The sequence below is a fragment of the Chiloscyllium plagiosum genome, unplaced genomic scaffold, assembly GCF_037043375.1.
Source record: "Chiloscyllium plagiosum isolate Xiang-an unplaced genomic scaffold, Cpla_swu_hap1 HiC_scaffold_22, whole genome shotgun sequence".
Taxonomy (NCBI): domain Eukaryota; kingdom Metazoa; phylum Chordata; class Chondrichthyes; order Orectolobiformes; family Hemiscylliidae; genus Chiloscyllium; species Chiloscyllium plagiosum.
In genome coordinates, this window is record NW_028270160.1 from 8,574,215 (window position 1) to 8,592,743 (window position 18,529).

General features: G+C 45.4%; 1 protein-coding gene across 2 annotated transcripts in view; it reads left to right on the forward strand.

Annotated features, from left to right (window-relative positions):
• The window catches only part of as3mt (arsenite methyltransferase), a 64,153-nt gene that overhangs the window by 37,729 nt on the left and 7,895 nt on the right, over window positions 1-18,529 (forward strand). For both annotated transcript variants that reach the window (XM_043713041.2, XM_043713042.2), the window contains exons 9-10: window positions 10,134-10,276; window positions 12,314-12,448. In XM_043713041.2, coding sequence (XP_043568976.2) covers window positions 10,134-10,276; window positions 12,314-12,448 — 278 coding nt within the window. The remainder of the gene's footprint in view (window positions 1-10,133; window positions 10,277-12,313; window positions 12,449-18,529) is intronic.

Below are 18,529 nucleotides of genomic sequence, written 5' to 3' on the forward strand. Positions count from 1 at the left end.
CAAACTTCACACAGACAGTTGCCCGAGGCTGGAATCGAACCTGGGTCCCTGGCACTGAGAGTGCTAACCACTGTGGCACCACAACCCAGACGGTGGGAAACATTAGTCAAAGAGAGAATTTTGACAAGAATAGCACTTTTGTATTTTAAAAGGTTTGAGGAGCTGGCGTTTGTGCAATGGCTTCCATTGTTCTCAGTAAATCCTAATGTCCTGTGCGGCCAATGAATTCTATTTGAAGTGTAGTCATGGTCAGTTGAGAAATGGAGTCAGGAGATAACCGGCCAGTTAGTTTGCATTGACACAAAAACAGAAATTGCTGGTGAAACTCAGCAGGTCTGGCAGCATCTGTGGGGAGACAGCAGAAGTTCTGCTGAAGAGACCTCCTTCACCAGCTTCTCAGCCACACATCCATCTGCTCCATCCTCCTATTCCTCCCCTCTCTAGCACGTGGCTCTGGGAGGAATACAGATATTACTAATCTCGAGGATCTACTTCTTAACCTTCTGCATAACTTCCTATATTCTCTCCTCAGAGCCTCATTCTTTTCTCTTCCTGTGTTGTTGGTACCAGTGTGTACAATGATTTCCTGCTGGTTGCTCTCCTGTTTGAGAATATTCTACACTCTCTGAAATATCCTTGAGCAGGGCACTAGGGAGGCAATGCGCCATTCTAATGTCTCATAGTCTGCTGCCGAAACGTCTGTCTGTGCCTCTGACTAGGGAGACCCTATCACAATCGAGAGTTTGGAAACTGATGTACCCCTCATTACAGTAGAGCCAATCATGGTACCTGAATCTTGGCTGTTAGTGCTACATTTCCCTGAGAGTCCAACACTCCCTACTTGGTAGCTATGTTTTATATTTTAAAAAAGCTTAATCTAGAGACAGATCACAATAAAACATATGCACACAAAAATAATCACCCTACTCCCTGTTATAGATTTACAAAAACAAAGTATGGTTAGACTTAAAGAAAACACTTAGCTGTTCCCCTGTTGTGAGGAGCTCCCCGTACTGAGTTTCTCCAAGGTCAGCTGAGAATTTCACTCTTAGTTTATTTTTGTTAGACCCATCTTCCATGTCTGGAGACACTTGACACTTGACAGCAGAGGCAGACAGCTGTGAAGGATCACTGCCTGGTCAGACAGCTGTGAAGGATCACTGCCTGGTCAGACAGCTGTGAAGGATCATAGCCTGGTCAGACAGCTGTGAAGGATCACTGCCTGGTCAGACAGCTGTGAAGGATCACTGCCTGGTCAGACAGCTTTGCAGGATCACTGCCTGGTCAGACAGCTTTGCAGGATCACTGCCTGGTCAGACAGCTTTGCAGGATCACTGCCTGGTCAGACAGCTTTGCAGGATCACTGCCTGGTCGGACAGCTTTGCAGGATCACTGCCTGGTCAGACAGCTTTGCAAGATCACTGCCTGATCAGACAGCTTTGTAGGATTACTGCCTGGTCAGACAGCTTTGTAGGATTACTGCCTGGTCAGACAGCTTTGCAAGATCACTGCCTGGTCAGACAGCTTTGTAGGATTACTGCCTGGTCAGACAGCTTTGTAGGATCATTGCCTGGTCAGACAGCTTTGTAGGATCACTGCCTGGTCAGACAGCTGTGAAGGATCACTGCCTGGTCAGACAGCTGTGAAGGATCACTGCCTGGTCAGACAGCTTTGCAGGATCACTGCCTGGTCAGACAGCTGTGAAGGATCACTGCCTGGTCAGACAGCTTTGCAGGATCACTGCCTGGTCAGACAGCTGTGTAGGATCACTGCCTGGTCAGACAGCTTTGCAGGATCACTGCCTGGTCAGGCAGCTGTGTAGGATCACTGCCTGGTCAGACAGCTGTGAAGGATCACTGCCTGGTCAGACAGCTGTGAAGGATCACTGCCTGGTCAGACAGCTGTGTAGGATCACTGCCTGGTCAGACAGCTGTGTAGGATCACTGCCTGGTCAGACAGCTGTGTAGGATCACTGCCTGGTCAGACAGCTTTGCAGGATCACTGCCTGGTCAGACAGCTGTGAAGGATCACTGCCTGGTCAGACAGCTGTGAAGGATCACTGCCTGGTCAGACAGCTGTGAAGGATCATAGCCTGGTCAGACAGCTGTGAAGGATCACTGCCTGGTCAGACAGCTGTGTAGGATCACTGCCTGGTCAGACAGCTTTGCAGGATCACTGCCTGGTCAGACAGCTGTGTAGGATCACTGCCTGGTCAGACAGCTGTGAAGGATCACTGCCTGGTCAGACAGCTGTGTAGGATCACTGCCTGGTCAGACAGCTGTGAAGGATCACTGCCTGGTCAGACAGCTGTGTAGGATCACTGCCTGGTCAGACAGCTGTGAAGGATCACTGCCTGGTCAGACAGCTGTGAAGGATCACTGCCTGGTCAGACAGCTGTGAAGGATCACTGCCTGGTCAGACAGCTGTGAAGGATCACTGCCTGGTCAGACAGCTGTGTAGGATCACTGCTCTGTTTTGTTCACCTCCCACATGACACCTGCTCTCTTACTCTACTCTCACCCCGTTTTAAAAGTCCCTCTGTTTTGATCTCTTTTCCCCAAAGTTCTGAAACTTATAGTGAAAAGTAGCAGTAATGGAATAGCGGGTTATTTACCAGATGAAATCTCTCTACCTTTTTAGAGTTTTTTTCTGCTGTCATGTAAAACTTTGAACCTGCATATGGGAGTGAGTTAATCACGATTTCATGTTTTGACTGACACTTACTTGACAAATGCTGTTTGTTTAGCTCAGATTTTAAGGAGAAAGGATGGGATATCCACCTCCTGCATCCCTGGATCCCCCTCCAAACACACGCACATTCTGAATTATCATGGTTTCTCTGGGTGCTTTCCAAAATCAAAGCCATTCGTTCCTGCACGGATTCCATTCTCTCACTGTCTTTAGATTTTTTAATAATATAATTCATTCACAGAATGTAGGTGTTTCTGGCTGGGCCCAGCATTTATTGCCCGTCCCTAGTTGCCCCCTTGACAAGGGGGGGGTGAGTTGCCTTCTTGAACCACTGCAGTCCTCACAGTGCTGGTCCACCTACTGTGCTGTTAAGGAGGGAATTCCAGGACCTGGGAACAGTGGAACACTGATGCAGGTTTCCAGTCATGTTGGACTTGCATTGTTTTTTTTTATAATATATTTTTATTAAGAAAAAAGAGATTTTTAAATATTACAACAAATACAAAACAATGCAATTCAAAATAGTACAAAACTAAACCCAAATAATTAAAAAAAATCCCCAACCCACCCTCCTATACGAATGTATAAACATATATAGAGAAGTATAAAATTTAAAACAAAAGCTAAACTAGCTATTTAACTAACTATTTAAATACCTAACAACAAACAAATAAATAGTAATAACTCAGCCCAGCCAAACAAAATACTCATATATTCACAGTTCCTCCTCCCTGGATATTGGACTCATGAAACACAATCGTTACGGCTATATAAAAACCCTTGTTAGTGTGGCAGATAAATCTGTGTCCAGGTATTTCAAAAAGGATTGCCATGTCTTGTAAAAATTCTCAGTTTTGTGGTGTACCATAATTGTGAGAAAATCCAGGGGAATATGCTCCATAACAATCTTCCGCCAACCTGGCAGGCCTGGGGTTTTTTCGGATATCCAACCGAGCAAGATATCCTTCCTTGCACAGAATGTAAGAATATTGAAAAGTTTTGCCTTATGCGCGCCTGCAGGAAATACAATGGGTAGGCCCAAAAGGAGCGAAATAGGGTCCTTCTCCACCAGTACACCTAAAATCCTCTCCATTGCACCCGCCACAGTGCTCCAATATGTTTGAAGCCTGTCACAAGACCAAAGACAATGGGTAAGAGTGCCCGTGCAGACCTTGCACTTGGGACATGCTGAAGATACCCCTGGTTTAAATTTTGACAAATGGTGTGGGGCTAAGTGGACCCTGTGGAGAATCTTCAACTGTAAAGCATGGGTCCTATTGCAAATTGATATCTTCCTTGCATTCTCCCAAATATCCTCTCATGCCTCTGAAGAAACTTCAACACCCAGCTCTCTTTCCCACATCCTGCAGATCGGACTCATCTGAGGTGGCACACCCCAATTGGTGATGTAAAGTACTGGGAAAGAGTATACTCTTAGCCCTTAGTACCCCTCTTTCTATGTCAGATTTGTAGAGATCAATCAGAAGTGTGATCTTTTTTTGAATAAAATCCCTAACTTGAAATAAAAGAAAAGAGGTCTCTATTAGATAACTCGGACTTCCGTACTAACTGATCGAAGGACATCATTACATCTCCCTCAAATAAATCACCCATGCAAGATATACCCCTAGCTTCCCAAAGTTTAAATCCTGAATCTATCATACCCGGTTGAAAACCCAGCATACCCACTAAAGGCGTAAACAAAGATGTTTTGCCAATATTACCTTCTCTCTGCCGAATTGCCCTCCATGCTTTAACAGTATTGATGAATATTGGGTTATGGCAATATTCCCTCACTGTCCTCACTTTGTCCAAAAACAGCGAACTGGTAAGGGGGCACCTTGCCTGGGAGGCTTCGATATCTAGCCATATTGAAAGAGGATCCCCACAAACCCAATCACTTACGTAGGTCAAAAGCGAGCTTAATTGGTAATTTTTAATGTCCGGAAGATCTACTCCCCCCAATCTGTGAGGCAACTGCAGTTTGGCTAATTTAATGAGGGGCCGTTTACGGTGCCAGATAAAGGAGCTGAACCAACTGTTCAGACTCCTGAGTGTTTGTTTATTGAAAATTATGGGGAGCATCCGTATAGGGTATTGCAAACGAAGGAGAATATTCATCTTAATAAACGCTATCCGACCCAACCATGAGACTGAAAGTGCCTCCCATCCTTGGAGATCTTGTTTAATTTTTTCAAATAATTGAGTAAAATTGACTTTGAACAGCCAATCCAGAACTGGAGTAATGAATATGCCCAAATACACACAACCCCCTTTGACCACCTAAATGGGAATCTATAGTCACTCTCAAGAGCCAACTCTTTCGTAAGACCACCCATAGGCATAGCCTCTGATTTAACAAAATTAACCTTATACCCTGAAAAGGCGCCGAACACGTGAATGCATTGTATCAGGCAAGGCACTGAAACTGCTGGATTTGTCAAGAAAATTAGAACATCATCTGTATACAGCGAGATCTTATGTAATTTTGACCCCACTTCTGGAGCTGATATATTGAGATCCCCATGAATGGTCTCTGCCAACGGTTCAATCACCAACGTAAAAAGTAATAGTGAAAGGGGACAGCCCTGCCGGCTGCCCCTAAAAATATTAAAGTTGCTTGATCGTACCCCGTTGGTAATGACCACAGCGAGAGGTACACTGTAGAGAACCTTTACCCATCTTATGAAAACTTCGCCCAGACCAAACCAGTCTAGAGTACAGAAAAGGTACGGCCACTCAACTTGGTCAAATGCCTTCTCTGCATCTACAGAAATCACCAAACCCTGTATTGACTGCTGTTGGCATGCTTGAATTACGTTAAGCAGCCTCTTAACGTTATTGGAGGATCTGCGACCTTCTGATCCTCTTTAATAATAGAGGGTAACACAGTCTCCAGCCTTAACGCAAGAGCCTTAGAGAGGATCTTAAAGTCCACATTTAAGAGCGAGATGGGCCTGTATGAAGCACAGTCTTCCGGATCATTCCCTTTTTTAAGGATAAGTGAAATATTGGCCTCTCTCTGAGATAGTGGGAGACAAACATGACTGTATGAATCATTAAACATATTCAGCATCGGGCCTGACAGTATACTTATAAATTCCTTATAGAATTCACTGGGAAGTCCATCAGGACTGGGCGCCTTTCCACTCTGAAGCTGCCTCACAGCTTCCTGCACTTCTTGCTCTGATAATGGGGCATTGAGAAAGGACTGTTGTTCGGGAGTCACACCCGGGAGCTTCAGATCTCTAAAAAAGGATTCCATTTTGGCCTGTCCCTCCTCACAATTCTCAGACTGATATAACTTAGAGTAGAATCTCTGGAACGCCACATTAATCTTTTTAGAATCACATGTAAGGTTCCCAGACCCTTCCCTAATCGCTGTAATGGTTTGTGGGGCACTTCTCTTTCTGGCAAGGTATGTTAAGTATTTGCCTGGCCTGTCACCGTGCTCATATAACCTTTGCTTTGCAAAAGCCAGCTCCTTCTTTGCCGTCTGCGTGAACACGGAATTTAGTGCAGACCGCAGTGCCGTAATCCTCTGTAGTTTGATCAACGAGGGTCTGTCAAAATAGGCCTTCTTGGCTGTCTTCAACCGTGCTTCAAGGAGACGTTGCTGCTCACCCTTCTGCCGCTTCCTACTGGTGGAATATGAAATAACTAACCCTCTGGCATAAACTTTGGCAGTTTCCCAGAGAACAGATGAGCTATCAACCAAGCCTATGTTGATGTCTAGGAATGCCCGAAATTCCCTAGAGAAATACTCCACAAACTTGCTGTCCATGAAAATAAAGGGGTCCATTCGCCAGTACCTTGAATTCACTGTAACATCCTTAATCTTAACCAAGAGGCACACTGGAGAATGATCAGAGATGGCAATATTACCAATCGTAAGGATGCCACCAGATCCAGGGTTACCGCAGGGGTCAGGAAAAAAATCAATCCTCGTGTGACATCTATGCAGATTGGAGAAAAACGTGAAATCCCTACCTGTACGGTGGAGACACCTCCAGACGTCCACCAATCCTAATTCCCCACACAAACCCAATAACTGTTTAGTTTGTGCACAGGATATTGAGGGACCTTTAGGCAACCTGTCTACTGTGGGGTCCATGAGGCAGTTAAAATCTCCCCCTATAATGATGTGCCAAGACTTGAGACTTATCAGTTTAGAAAAAGCATCTACCAGAATTTAAGAGGATGAGCTGGGGGACAATAAACATTTAAAATGCCATATTCTTCCCCATTTATCAAGGCTTTAAGAATTATGAACCTCCCATATGTGTCTTTAACACATTCCAACAATTTAAATGAGAGATTTTTCCTTACCAATATAGCTACTCCCCTACTTCTGGTATTAAATGATGAAAAATAAACTCGGTCAAAGCCATTCTGCTGTAATTTCAGATGCTCCTTGTCATCCAAATGTGTCTCCTGTAACAAAGCAATATCCACCTTCTCCTTTCTAAGACTCAAGAGTACCTTCTTCCTCTTAATTGGTGAGTGACTTCCCTTGATATTCCAGGTACACCATTTAATCAAATCATTAGTCATAATCTTCTGTAATTACATTTAAATTCCAGAGAGGAGGAACCCGAACCACAAATTGCTGAGCCTTAGTGTCGCATGGTCCACCAAATATAAAAACTACATAAACTAAAACCACTACATTTAACAAATGTACAAAATTATCAAAAATAAAAAACAACAAAATCCAGAAAACAAACCAACATATAAAGCGCCAACAGCGATGAGTAGGGGAACTCATCCCCTGCCCAGAGGGGGCAACTACCCGTCCCAAACTGCCCATAAATAGGCATCTAACCATCTCAACCACCTTCACCTCTCCCAGCTAGAGCCGCATCGCAAGCACAAGCTAAAAAGAATAAACACTCCATAGAATATCAATATGAATAAAAAACATTCTTTTATTAAAAAAAGGGGAATAAATACCCCACCTATCCTTTGGTATGTCCTAACTTAGAAATTTAAAATGTACATCTTAACCACCGCCAGACATAGTTTGAACCAAATTATTATCAATAGAGGAAAAAAAAGGGGATAAACAAAGCTTCAACCAGATTTCCTCCATTTCTTTTACAGAATGATAAACGCATACCCAAGCAACAATACCTATACATACTACAATTGTTTAAATTAGGTTAGTTTGTCCACAAAGTGTCTTGCCTTCTACGATGTGTCAAAGAGATGCATGGATCCATCTAAGGTGATCAGAAGCACTGCCAGATATGTCAGGGAGTACTGAATCCCAAGCTCCTTCAATCTTCTCTTAACACCATCATATGGTTTTCGTTTCTGGATCACTGCCACCGAAAAGTCCTGAAAAAACATGATCTTAGACCCCTCATAAATTAGGGCCTTTGGATCCTTCCCCTGGAGTCTGGAAGCCTCCATGACTCTCTCCTTATCCCGGTAATGATGGAACCGCACCAGGAAAGGACGAGGGCGTTGACCCAGACCCGACCTCCGTGCTGCGACCCGGTGAGCCCTCTCTATCTTCAATCCTCTCATGCCAGTCTCCAAGTCAAGGAATTTCGGAAGCCAATCTTCAACAAATTCCGCAGGCCGCTCACCTTCCTTACCCTCAGGCAGACCGATGATCCGAATGTTTTTTCTCCTGCCCCTGTTTTCAAGATCATCCACTTGGTCATGCAAATTACGAACCTGCGTCTTCAGGGCTTGGATCTCTTCCTTGAATGCACTGGCATCAGCTTCCACCACTGTGACCCTGTGCTCCACCTCATCCGTCCTCTTCTCCAGGTCTCCCAGCTGCTGCTCATGCTTCTGCAGCATGAGAGAGACTGGAGCCAGCTTCTCTTCAATCTGTTTCCCCAACATCTCGCGAGATTTCAAGAGCTGGTCCACCAGGTCCTGGAGAGTAATTGGCTCTGAGGCTGCTGCAGGCTGAGCTGCAGGCCCGGCCTCAGATGCTCCTCCTCCCTTTTTAGGCATTTCTGGACAGCTGAAAATACAGATAAGTCAATTTTTAAATGTTTCTTGGGGCTTCACAATCTTTCCAACGCCCCAAGAAATCCTGATGACCTGGGTTGGACGGGTTAAAGGACCGTCCTGCTCCTGCTGCGATGCAAAGCTCTGCAGTGTGATCTTCTCAGATCGCCGCCATCTTAGATTCCCCTCAGACTCACATTGTTAACGTTGTTTCTTTGTCCAGGGCCGTGAAGTTTCTTCAGCACTTTCTGTTTTTATTCCAAGTCAGGGTAGTGAGTGGCTCGGAGGGGAACCTGCAGTGGGTAGTGTTCCCGTGTATCTGCTGCCCTAGTCCCTCGAGATGGTGGAAGTTGTGGTTTGGAAGGTGCTGTTCTGTCCTCTTCACTGGTCACCTGACGGATGGTAATGGTAGACTCAGAGATATGAACAAATGGCAGAGGAGAGAGATTCTTCCGTGGGATGTGGGTGTCACTGGCAAAGCCAACATTTGTTGCCCATCCCTAATTGCCCTTAAACTGGGTAGCTCATCCCATTCAGTGGGCTGTGAGGAGTCAACCACATTACTGTGGGTTTGAAGTCACATGGAGGCCAGACCGCGTAAAAATGGCAGAGTTCCTTCCCTAAAGGAAGTTAGTGAACCAGATGGGGTTTTACAACAATTGGTGATAAAATTGTTCACTGTCACTAAGACCAGCTTTTTAATTCCAGTTTTATGAATTAAGTTTAAATTCTGCGATCTACTATCTGGGATTTGAACCTGTGAGAATTGACTGGTTTTCACATGGACACAATGAGCCAATGACCTCTTTTGGTGCTGAATCATTCTCTGATCATATGACAGTCTCATGAGAGTCTGTCTCTTTCTATCTCACTCTATCTCTGTCTCTCTCTCTCTCTCTCTCTCTTTCTCCTCTTTCTCTCTCTTTCTCCCCCTCACTCTGGTAAAGCTGACAAGCCTCCCTGATTACTTTAATGTGTTCTCATCACCTCCTGAATCTGTCAGCTCTTTATTCAACTTCCTCATTAGATTAGATTAGATTACATTACAGTGTGGAAACAGGCCCTTCGGCCCAACAAGTCCACACCGACCCGCCAAAGCGAAACCCACCCATACCCCTACATTTACCCCTTACCTAACACTACAGGCAATTTAGTATGGCCAATTCACCTGACCCTGCACATCTTTTTGGATGGTGGGAGGAAACCGGAGCACCCGGAGGAAACCCACGCAGACACGGGGAGAATGTGCAAACTCCACACAGTCAGTCGCCTGAGGCGGGAATTGAACCCGGGTCTCTGGCGCTGTGAGGCAGCAGTGCTAACCACTGTGCCACCGTGCCGCCCACAATTCTTCCAATTTAGATTGCAGTAAAGTGGCAGAAAATTTTGATTTTAAATTTCCCACTCTGGCTGAGGTGATTGCTGCAATTTTTTCTTTAGACCATTTTAAATTTTCCTTTTTCTCCTGTTAGGAGACTTCCAGTTTGTTTCTGCCACATACCGACTATTCAAAATCCCGGCCAGCTGTCCGAAAGAAAAGTGCTGTGTGACTTACAACGGATCGATCAGAGGCTTTAAGGAAAAGCTGAAGTTTGATGTCAACTACACCTTTAACGTAAGGTTCAGGTTTCAAATCCTAGTCCGCTCAAGATTTGCAACTAGAAACTGTTTTGATTATTCAAGAGGGCATGATAACATGTTTATTGGGAAACTAGAGGCCATAGTCCCAGAGGGTAACCAGGCTACTCTCTCACACAGAGAGAGAGAGAGCTGATGGTGCTTTCACCTGAGGGCCACCATGCCTCAGGTGAGGGAGGAGAGATTGGGAAGGTAACCCCATCTGGTGTGGGAGTTGAAGCCATGCTGTTGGTGTAATCCTCAAACCAGCTGTTCAGCCAACTGAGCTAACCAATCGCGAGGGGACTGCACTGAGAATACCGAGGCCATTAGACTGGGAACCTGGGGACAGTTGGATTGGGAACACTGGGGGCTGTTAGACTGGGAACCCAGAGGTATGTGTTCAAATTGTTCCATGATTGTTAAGGAATTTTAAATTACAAAAGATAGTAAAATATAGAATTTTCTTTTCAAAGAAACTGCTAAGATTGGTAACGGTGACCGTGAAACTAAAGGGAAGGCAGTTTGTCATCTTTAACCATCAGGCCCTCTCGGTGATTCCAGGCCCATTGTCATGTGATCAGGTCTTCATTCGGAATTGATCCAGCGAGACCGTTCAGTTCAAATCGACCTTCTCAAGGGCTGCTGGACATCGGTAGCAAAAAGTGGCCCTGCCCTAGCCCAGGAAACACAGACAAACTGTCGAGGTGTTAAAAATCTCCAAACCAGTAAATTCCAAGGAGGTGCAGTGAATCTGCAGTGTCAAGGCAGTTCCTCACAACAGGGGAATGGCTAAGTGTTGTTTTTATGTCTAACCATACTCGCTTTTTTGTAACTCTAAAATAAGGAGTAGGGTGAATTTTTATAATGTATGTTTTCTTGAGATTTGTCTCGAGATCAAACTTTTATTATCAAACATCGGTATCAGTTCATAGTCCCTTGAGAGTGGAATCACGGGTCAATAGGATAGTGAAGAAGGTGTTGGGTGCACTTGGCTTTATTGGTCAGTGCATTGAGTATAGAAGTTGGGAGGTCATTTTGTGGCTGTACAGGACATTGGTGAGGCCACTTTTGGAATATTGTGTTCAATTCTGGTCTCCCTGCTATAGGAAGGATGTTATGAAACTTGAAAGAGTTCAGAAAAGATTTACAAGGATGTTGGAGGGTTTGAGCTATAGGGAGAGGCTGAATAGGCTGGGACTGTTTTCCCTTGAGCGTCGGAGGCTGAGGGGTGACCTTATAGAGGTTTATAAAATCATGAGGGGAATGGGCAGGGTAAATAGACAAGGTCTTTTCCTCAGGATAGGGTAGTCCAGAACTAGAGGGCATAGGTTTAAGGTGAGAGAGAAAAGAATTAAAAGGGACCTAAGGGGCAACTTTTTCACACAGAGGGTGGTACGTGTATGGAAAGCTCTGCCAGAGGAAGTGGTGGAGCTGGTACAATTAAAGCATTTAGAAGGCATCTGTAGAGATATACGAATGGGAAGGGTTTAGAAGGAGATGGGCCAAATGCTGGCAAATGGGACTAGATTTGATTGGGATATCTGATCGACATGGACGAGTTGGGCTGAAGGTTCTGTTTCCGTGCTGTACATCTCTACGACTCTAAAAGGTGCTTCTCTCTTACAATATGTGCAGGGAAACAGGCCATTCAGCCCAGCCACCTGAGACTTCCCTCATTCTATCCACTTCATCCTGGCTTGTCAGCATCTCCGTTTCCCTCCTGTACTCTCCCTGTGTCCTTTGGAAAGTGAACAGGCAGGAGGCTGGAAGTACCCTTTGGGTTACACCTGAAACGTTGACTTCTCCACCTCCTGGTGCTGCCTGGCTTGCTGTGTCCTTCCAGCCTCCTGCCTGTCTACCTTGGATTCCAGCATCTGCAGCTTTTTTGACTCCTTTGGTACATAACCAGCCTGCGTTCCCGTACCCACTTCCTGCAGAAGCGAGATTTTGAGATGGTAGTGCTTGCCTCCTGCCTGCTTTTCCAGCTCCCCCTGAATTAAATTCTGTTTTCTTTTTAAATCCTGTTGCTCAGGAAGGAGAGGCGGTGACAGTGGACGGAGAGATGGCAGCAATTCTCCAGGGATCGCGTTTCGCTCGTGCATTCAGCATTAAGCCAGCTGGAAAAGTGGCTCCATGCTCTGGAGGAGATCAGTCCACTGAATCAAAGGTAAAAGCCGATGAAACTTACAGGGGGGCATTGGGCCTGGGTCCACACTGGAGACTGGCAATGCCTGGGGTTTACTGAGACAGACCATTCAACACGACAAACCATTAGAGAAAGTTGGCCTGTTTCAACCCTACTGCAGATGGCTCAGTGGTTAGCACTGCACCCTCACAGTGCCAGGGACCTGGGTTCAATTCCAGCTTCAGGGGACTGTGTGGAGTTTGCACATTCTCTCCACGTCTGCATGGTTTCCCTCCGGGTGCTCCAGTTTCCTCCTACAATCCAAGGATGTAAAGATTAGGGTGAATTGGCCATGCTAAATTGTTCATAGTGTTCAGGGATGTGCAGGTTAGGTGCATTAGTCAGGGGAAATGTAATAGCGTAGGAGAGTGGATTTGTTGGACCAAATAGCCTGTTTCCATGCTGTAGGAATTCTATTCTATTCCTATTCCTATTCCTATTCTATTCTACTTTCCCAACCCTACTTCATCTTTCCCTATTAGCCTATCATTTATCCCTTGTACACTGAAGTAAAGGGTGGGCACAGCATGAGTCATTGAGTTCAGTTGGCTGATGGCTGGTTTGCAATGTGCATTGATGCCAACAGCTTGGGTTGAATTCTTGTACCAGCTGACGTTAGCTTGCAGGACGCTGCTTTCCCAACCTTGGCCCAATCCCGAGATGCGGTGACCCTCAGATTAAACTCTCCTCTAGTCTCCGTCAGGAGAGAGTGGTCCTCATGACATGGAGGTGCCGGTGTTGGACTGGGGTGGGCCAAGTCAGAAGTCACATGACACCAGGTTACATTCCAACAGGTTTATTTGAAATCACAAGCTTTCAGAGCGCTGCTCTTTTTGTCAGATGCAGTGGTTTGTTAAGTGACAAAGGAGCAGTGCTCTGAAAGCTTATGATTTCAAATAAACCTGTTGGACTATAACCTGGTGTCATGTGTCTTCTGACATGGTCTTCTTGAACTTGTGAGGACTTTATGTTGCACTTAAACACTACCCTTTAAATGTAGCTACGCTCCTCACCTCAACTGCTGCATGGCATTTATCAGACAGCAGAGATGTGTCGTGTTGTGGAACGGAGAGGAGAGAGGGGCAGTGCTGGAAAGACAAATACAGACAGACAGACAGACAGACAGGGAGAGACACCTCCAATACACACACAGCAAGGGTAGGAGACGAACAAGAAAGAGTTTTCTCTGATTCATGGTCCTGACTTGATTTTCCTGCTCCTCGGATGCTGCTTGACCTGCTGTGCTTTTCCAGCACCAAACTAATCTTGACTCCAATCTGCAGTCCTCACTTTCGCCTTGGAAATATTATTGCCGTTCCTTCACTATCACTGGGTCAGAATCCTGGAATTCCCTTCCTCTGGGCATGATAGCACATGGACTGCAGCAGTTTCAGGATGCCAATGCCAATTGCTGTGCGCAGTTACTTATGCACCTCGGAAACACTTTATTGTGATCCTAATGACTGGGTTTAATCTCCGGGGTGATTAAGGAAGAGTTATGAATACAAGTGAAGATCATCATATTTTTAAAAAAGAAGTTTGGGAAATTTTTTTTTGAAAGCTTGGTGGTCTCTCAGCCTGGCATGGCCTCAGCGTGTACTTCCGGTCCTGAGGTGGTGATACCAGGTCGACCTCCCGGCGTAGTGACCCCGGAGGTGGAGCCAGGCACGGTCTGGATTAAGGCCCAATGTGGACTGGTAGCTTGGTGTCTACATGAACTGGGTCGGAAGACAGTATCTCCGTCCTTTTTGGTCTCCGTTCTGTATTTCTAAAAGGCGTTTGGATAAATAAATGGGTAGGAAAGGTTTAGAAGGATAGGGGCCAAGAGGAGGGAAATGGGGGTTAGCGTGGATAGACATTGTGGTCGGCATGGACCAGCTTGGGCCAAAGGGCCTGTCTCTGTGCTGTAGGACTTGATGACTCTAACTTATTCCAAAATCTGAAATGCTGGACTTTCTTTCTAACATTTCTATTTTTCCAAGGACTTGAACTGGAAAAGCTGTACTTAGGGACCTAAGACAGTACTATAAGCAGTTACTTACACACTTTTCACTGCTCCCATTTGAGTACATGTGACAATAAAGCTAATTCTAAAAACAAAGATAGTGGGTTCACCAGTCAGATAGCTGAGGTTTTCGCCTGAAACAACACAGCTCGAAATACACAATCAGATGTCCGGTAAGCATTCGGTGAGTTTGGTTTTGGGCTCTAGAGGGAAGTGCATCAAAGGTTTACCAGACTGATTCCATGGAATAACAGGACTCATGTCAGAAGAGCAACTGGATCAGTTAAGATTATAATAACCAGAGTTTGGGGAGGGTGGAGGGAGAGTGTTGGTCCTCAAAGAGACGTATAAAATTCTAACAGCATTACACAGGGTCAGTGCAAGAGGGATGTTCCAGGGAATCCAGAACCAGAGATCACAGTTTGTATGGGAAGATTTTATGGATTAAGATGATTACTTCACCCAATGAGCGGGGAGCCTGTGGAGTTCTCTGCCACCGGAAGCAGTTGAGACCAAAACATTGAATGTTTTCAAGAAGGAATTGGAGGTAGTTCTTGGGACTAAAGGGGTCAAAGGGAATGGGGGGAGAAAGCGGGGAAAGGGGACTGAGTTAGATAATTAGCAGTGATCCTGGTGAATGATGGAGCAGGCTCGAAGGGCCGAATGGCCTCCTGCTTATGTTTTCGAAGTTTCTGTGTAAAGCTAGTTGAAAGTTAAACGTTTACTAAGATAATTTGCAATACTTAGTAAACCACGCCCCTCCTCCCCCCCCCCCCCCCCCACAGGATGTAGAAAGGCGATGAACCAAGGAAAAAGGCACAATAAAATTAGTCTGGGATATGTAAAAAGAATACCAAAACTTCGGGTTTCCAGATCTGTTTAAAAGTGAAAGGGTGCAGAAGCCAAAAGGCTCTGATAGTTGAGATTCCTGGATGTTTACAGAACAACCTTGGTTATCCGAACATCAATTATCCGAATTTCGGATTATCCGAACAAGATCTCAAGGTCCTGTGAAAATGTTATCCGTTATCCAAACAGTCATCCAAACAAAATACTCCCAACCTGTCTCGTTCAGATAATTGAAGATGTTCTGTACTGATGTGAGTGTATTTTGATGCAAACTTTCCTCATTATTGATTACAGAATGCAACACACAGTTGGAACAGAACTGTGGAGTGATTGAGGAGAAGGTAGAGGTTCAGTCATGTCTTGACAGGGCCAGGTTAATGAACGTGACAGGACTGCATTGGAGTGCATTCACTGTAAGGAAAGGTTGGACAAACTTGGATTGTTTCTGTTAGAATGTCACAAGCTGAGGGGCGACCTGGTAGAAGTGTATAAAATTATGGGAGGCATCAATAGGGTGGAAAATTGGAGTCTTATTCCCAGGGTGGAAATGTCAAATACTGTGGGGCATAGGTTAAAGGTGATGGTGGAGAGTTGAAAGGTGGTGTGTGAGGAAGGTATTTGCCACAGGAGATAGGGGTAGGTGCCTGGGATGTGCCACCAGGGGAGGTGGGAGAAGCAGAGACCATGACAAGGTTTAAGAGGCATTTTGACAGACACATACAGGCAGATGGGATTAGTGTAGAATGGCATCATGGTCAGCACTAACACAGTGGGCCGAAGGGCCTGTCCTGTGCTGTTCTACAATCTGTGCAACTCTGCCCATAGCCTGGAAAGCAATTGTGCTGCTTTGACTATCCTGGCAACTGCCAGAATAAATTCAGCCCAGTTTGGTAATCACATCTTACACTCAGTCCGCTTGGATCATACTGACATAGAGAATAGCAACCTCGGTTGATATTTAATTTGAATGGTTTAACATCAAAGGTACAATGGGTAGCGTCCTTGCCTCCAAGCCAGAAGCTCTAGGTGCATGGCCTGTGGAATTTGTGGTGGATGCTGTGACAGTGAATTGCCTTTACTTTAGAAAGCTAACGTTTTGAAATAACCCATTTACCAAATATATTCTGTAATATTGGCCAAACAAGCTGTGCAGAGTGATGTTTAGTCTCGACTGCGTGTCACAGTGAGGGATCAGCTGGTGGATAACAGTGTGTCGACAGGACTGTACCAGTACAGTCTCTTCTTGAACATTGTGTTCACTTTGAAGTTGGAAAAGAAAACAGAATTATCTAATACTGTGAGCTAAACTGTGTAGACAACACTGTAACGTTGGAAATACAAACAGTGGGTACTGCTGAAAGTACCTATGGAGAGTGAAAGAGAGGCCATACTGGAATTGAAACTTACTTGTTGTTTTTCTATGTACCTACAGCTTTGCTTTCATTTAAGTCCTTAACATTCTGAATTAGTATTTAGTCCCATTAGCAAATTGACAAATTTGCAAATTCTTATGTCCTGGTGGTTTTTAACAAGAAGTGTGTCAGTGGGTAATGTGCAATTGACACTATTCAGAAATGGGTGAAAGTGAGGACTGCAGATGCTGGAGGTTAGAGTCGAGAGTGTATGGTGCTGGAAAAGCACAGCAGGTCAGGCAGCATCCGAGGAGCAGGAGAATCAACGTTTTGGCAAACGATTCCTGATGAAGGGCTTTTGCCCAAGACATCGTTTCTCCCGCTCAGGATGCTGCCTGACCTGCTGTGCTTTTCCAGCACCACACTCGCGGCACTATTCAGAAATGGCCCTCAGAATTTGTAGGGTGGCCATTTGTTTTAGTGGTTTTATTGTTGTACTTTGGGGTGCGTTGTCCACCACGTTAATGCCGTTTTTAGATTGTGGTTTGACAGAGAGACTTCACAAATCTGGTTTTCACTGCTGAGAGTTTTCTGACTGGGAATGTGAAACTGTGTGTGTGTGTGTGTGTGTGTGTGTGTGTGTGTGTGTGTGTGAGAGAGAGAGAAAGAGAAGAGAGATGGTGATAGTTTAAGTGGAGGGTCAAGAACCAGGTGCTGAATTTCTCAGGACCAGCAGCTTGGGTGACTGTAGTATTGCGATCACATCAGCGGGCTGATCATTTAGGGGCCCGGACTAAAACTCACCATGGAAGCTGGTGAACTGATTTGATTTGGGCAGCACAGTGGCTCAGTGGTTAGCACTGCTGCCTCACAGCGCCAGGGACCCGGGCTCGATTCCAGCCGTGGGCGACTGTCTGTGTGGAGTTTGCACACACTCCCTGTATCTGCGCGGGTTTCCTCCAGGTACTCCAGTTTCCTCCCACAGTCCAAAGATGTGCAGATTAGTTGGATTGGCGATGCTAAATTATCCATAGTATCCACAGATGTGTAGGTTAGGTGGGTTAGCCATGGGAAATGCAGGGTTACAGGGTAGGGGGTGAATATGGGTGGGATGCTCTTTGGAGAGTTGGTATGGACTTGTTGGGCCAAATGGCTGGTTTCCGCACTAGTAGGAATTCTATGATTTGTTATTGTCACATGTCTAGGTGGGTACAGTGAAGCGTTCTGTTTTGCAGGCCGTACATGCCGATCGTAGTATGCAAATGTCATAGAACCGGGCAAGGAATACAATGTTACGGCTGCAGCAAAGGTGCAGAAAGTGCAAGATCAGCATTAGGTTTGAAATTTGCAAGGTTCATTCAGCAGTCTAATAACAGCAGGGAAGAAGCTGTTCTTGAACCTGTTGGTAGGTGTGTTCAAACTTCTGCCTGATGAAAGAGATCGAAAGAGATTTTAACCGGGGCGGGAGGGGTCTTTGCTGTTGGCTGTCTTTCTGAGTCAGTGAGAAGTGTAGGTCTATCTGAATTCTGATAAGATGTCAGCAATGCAGAGGTTAGTCTCCGTAATCCAAATGCAACTCAAAGATGTGCAGGTTAGGGTGAATTGGCTAGGCTAAATTGCCCAGATTGTTCAGGGATGTGGACGGGTTGGATCGAAGGGTCTGTTTCCATGCTGTACATCTCTATGACTCTATTAGTCAGGGGTAAATGTACAGTAATAGGGTCGGGAGATGGGACTGGGTGGGTTACTCTGCGGAGAATCGGTGTGGACTTGTTGGGCCTAATGGCCTATTTCCACACTGTCGGGATTCTATGATTCTAATGTGACCACTCTTGTAAAATGAAACTCTGCTGTTTT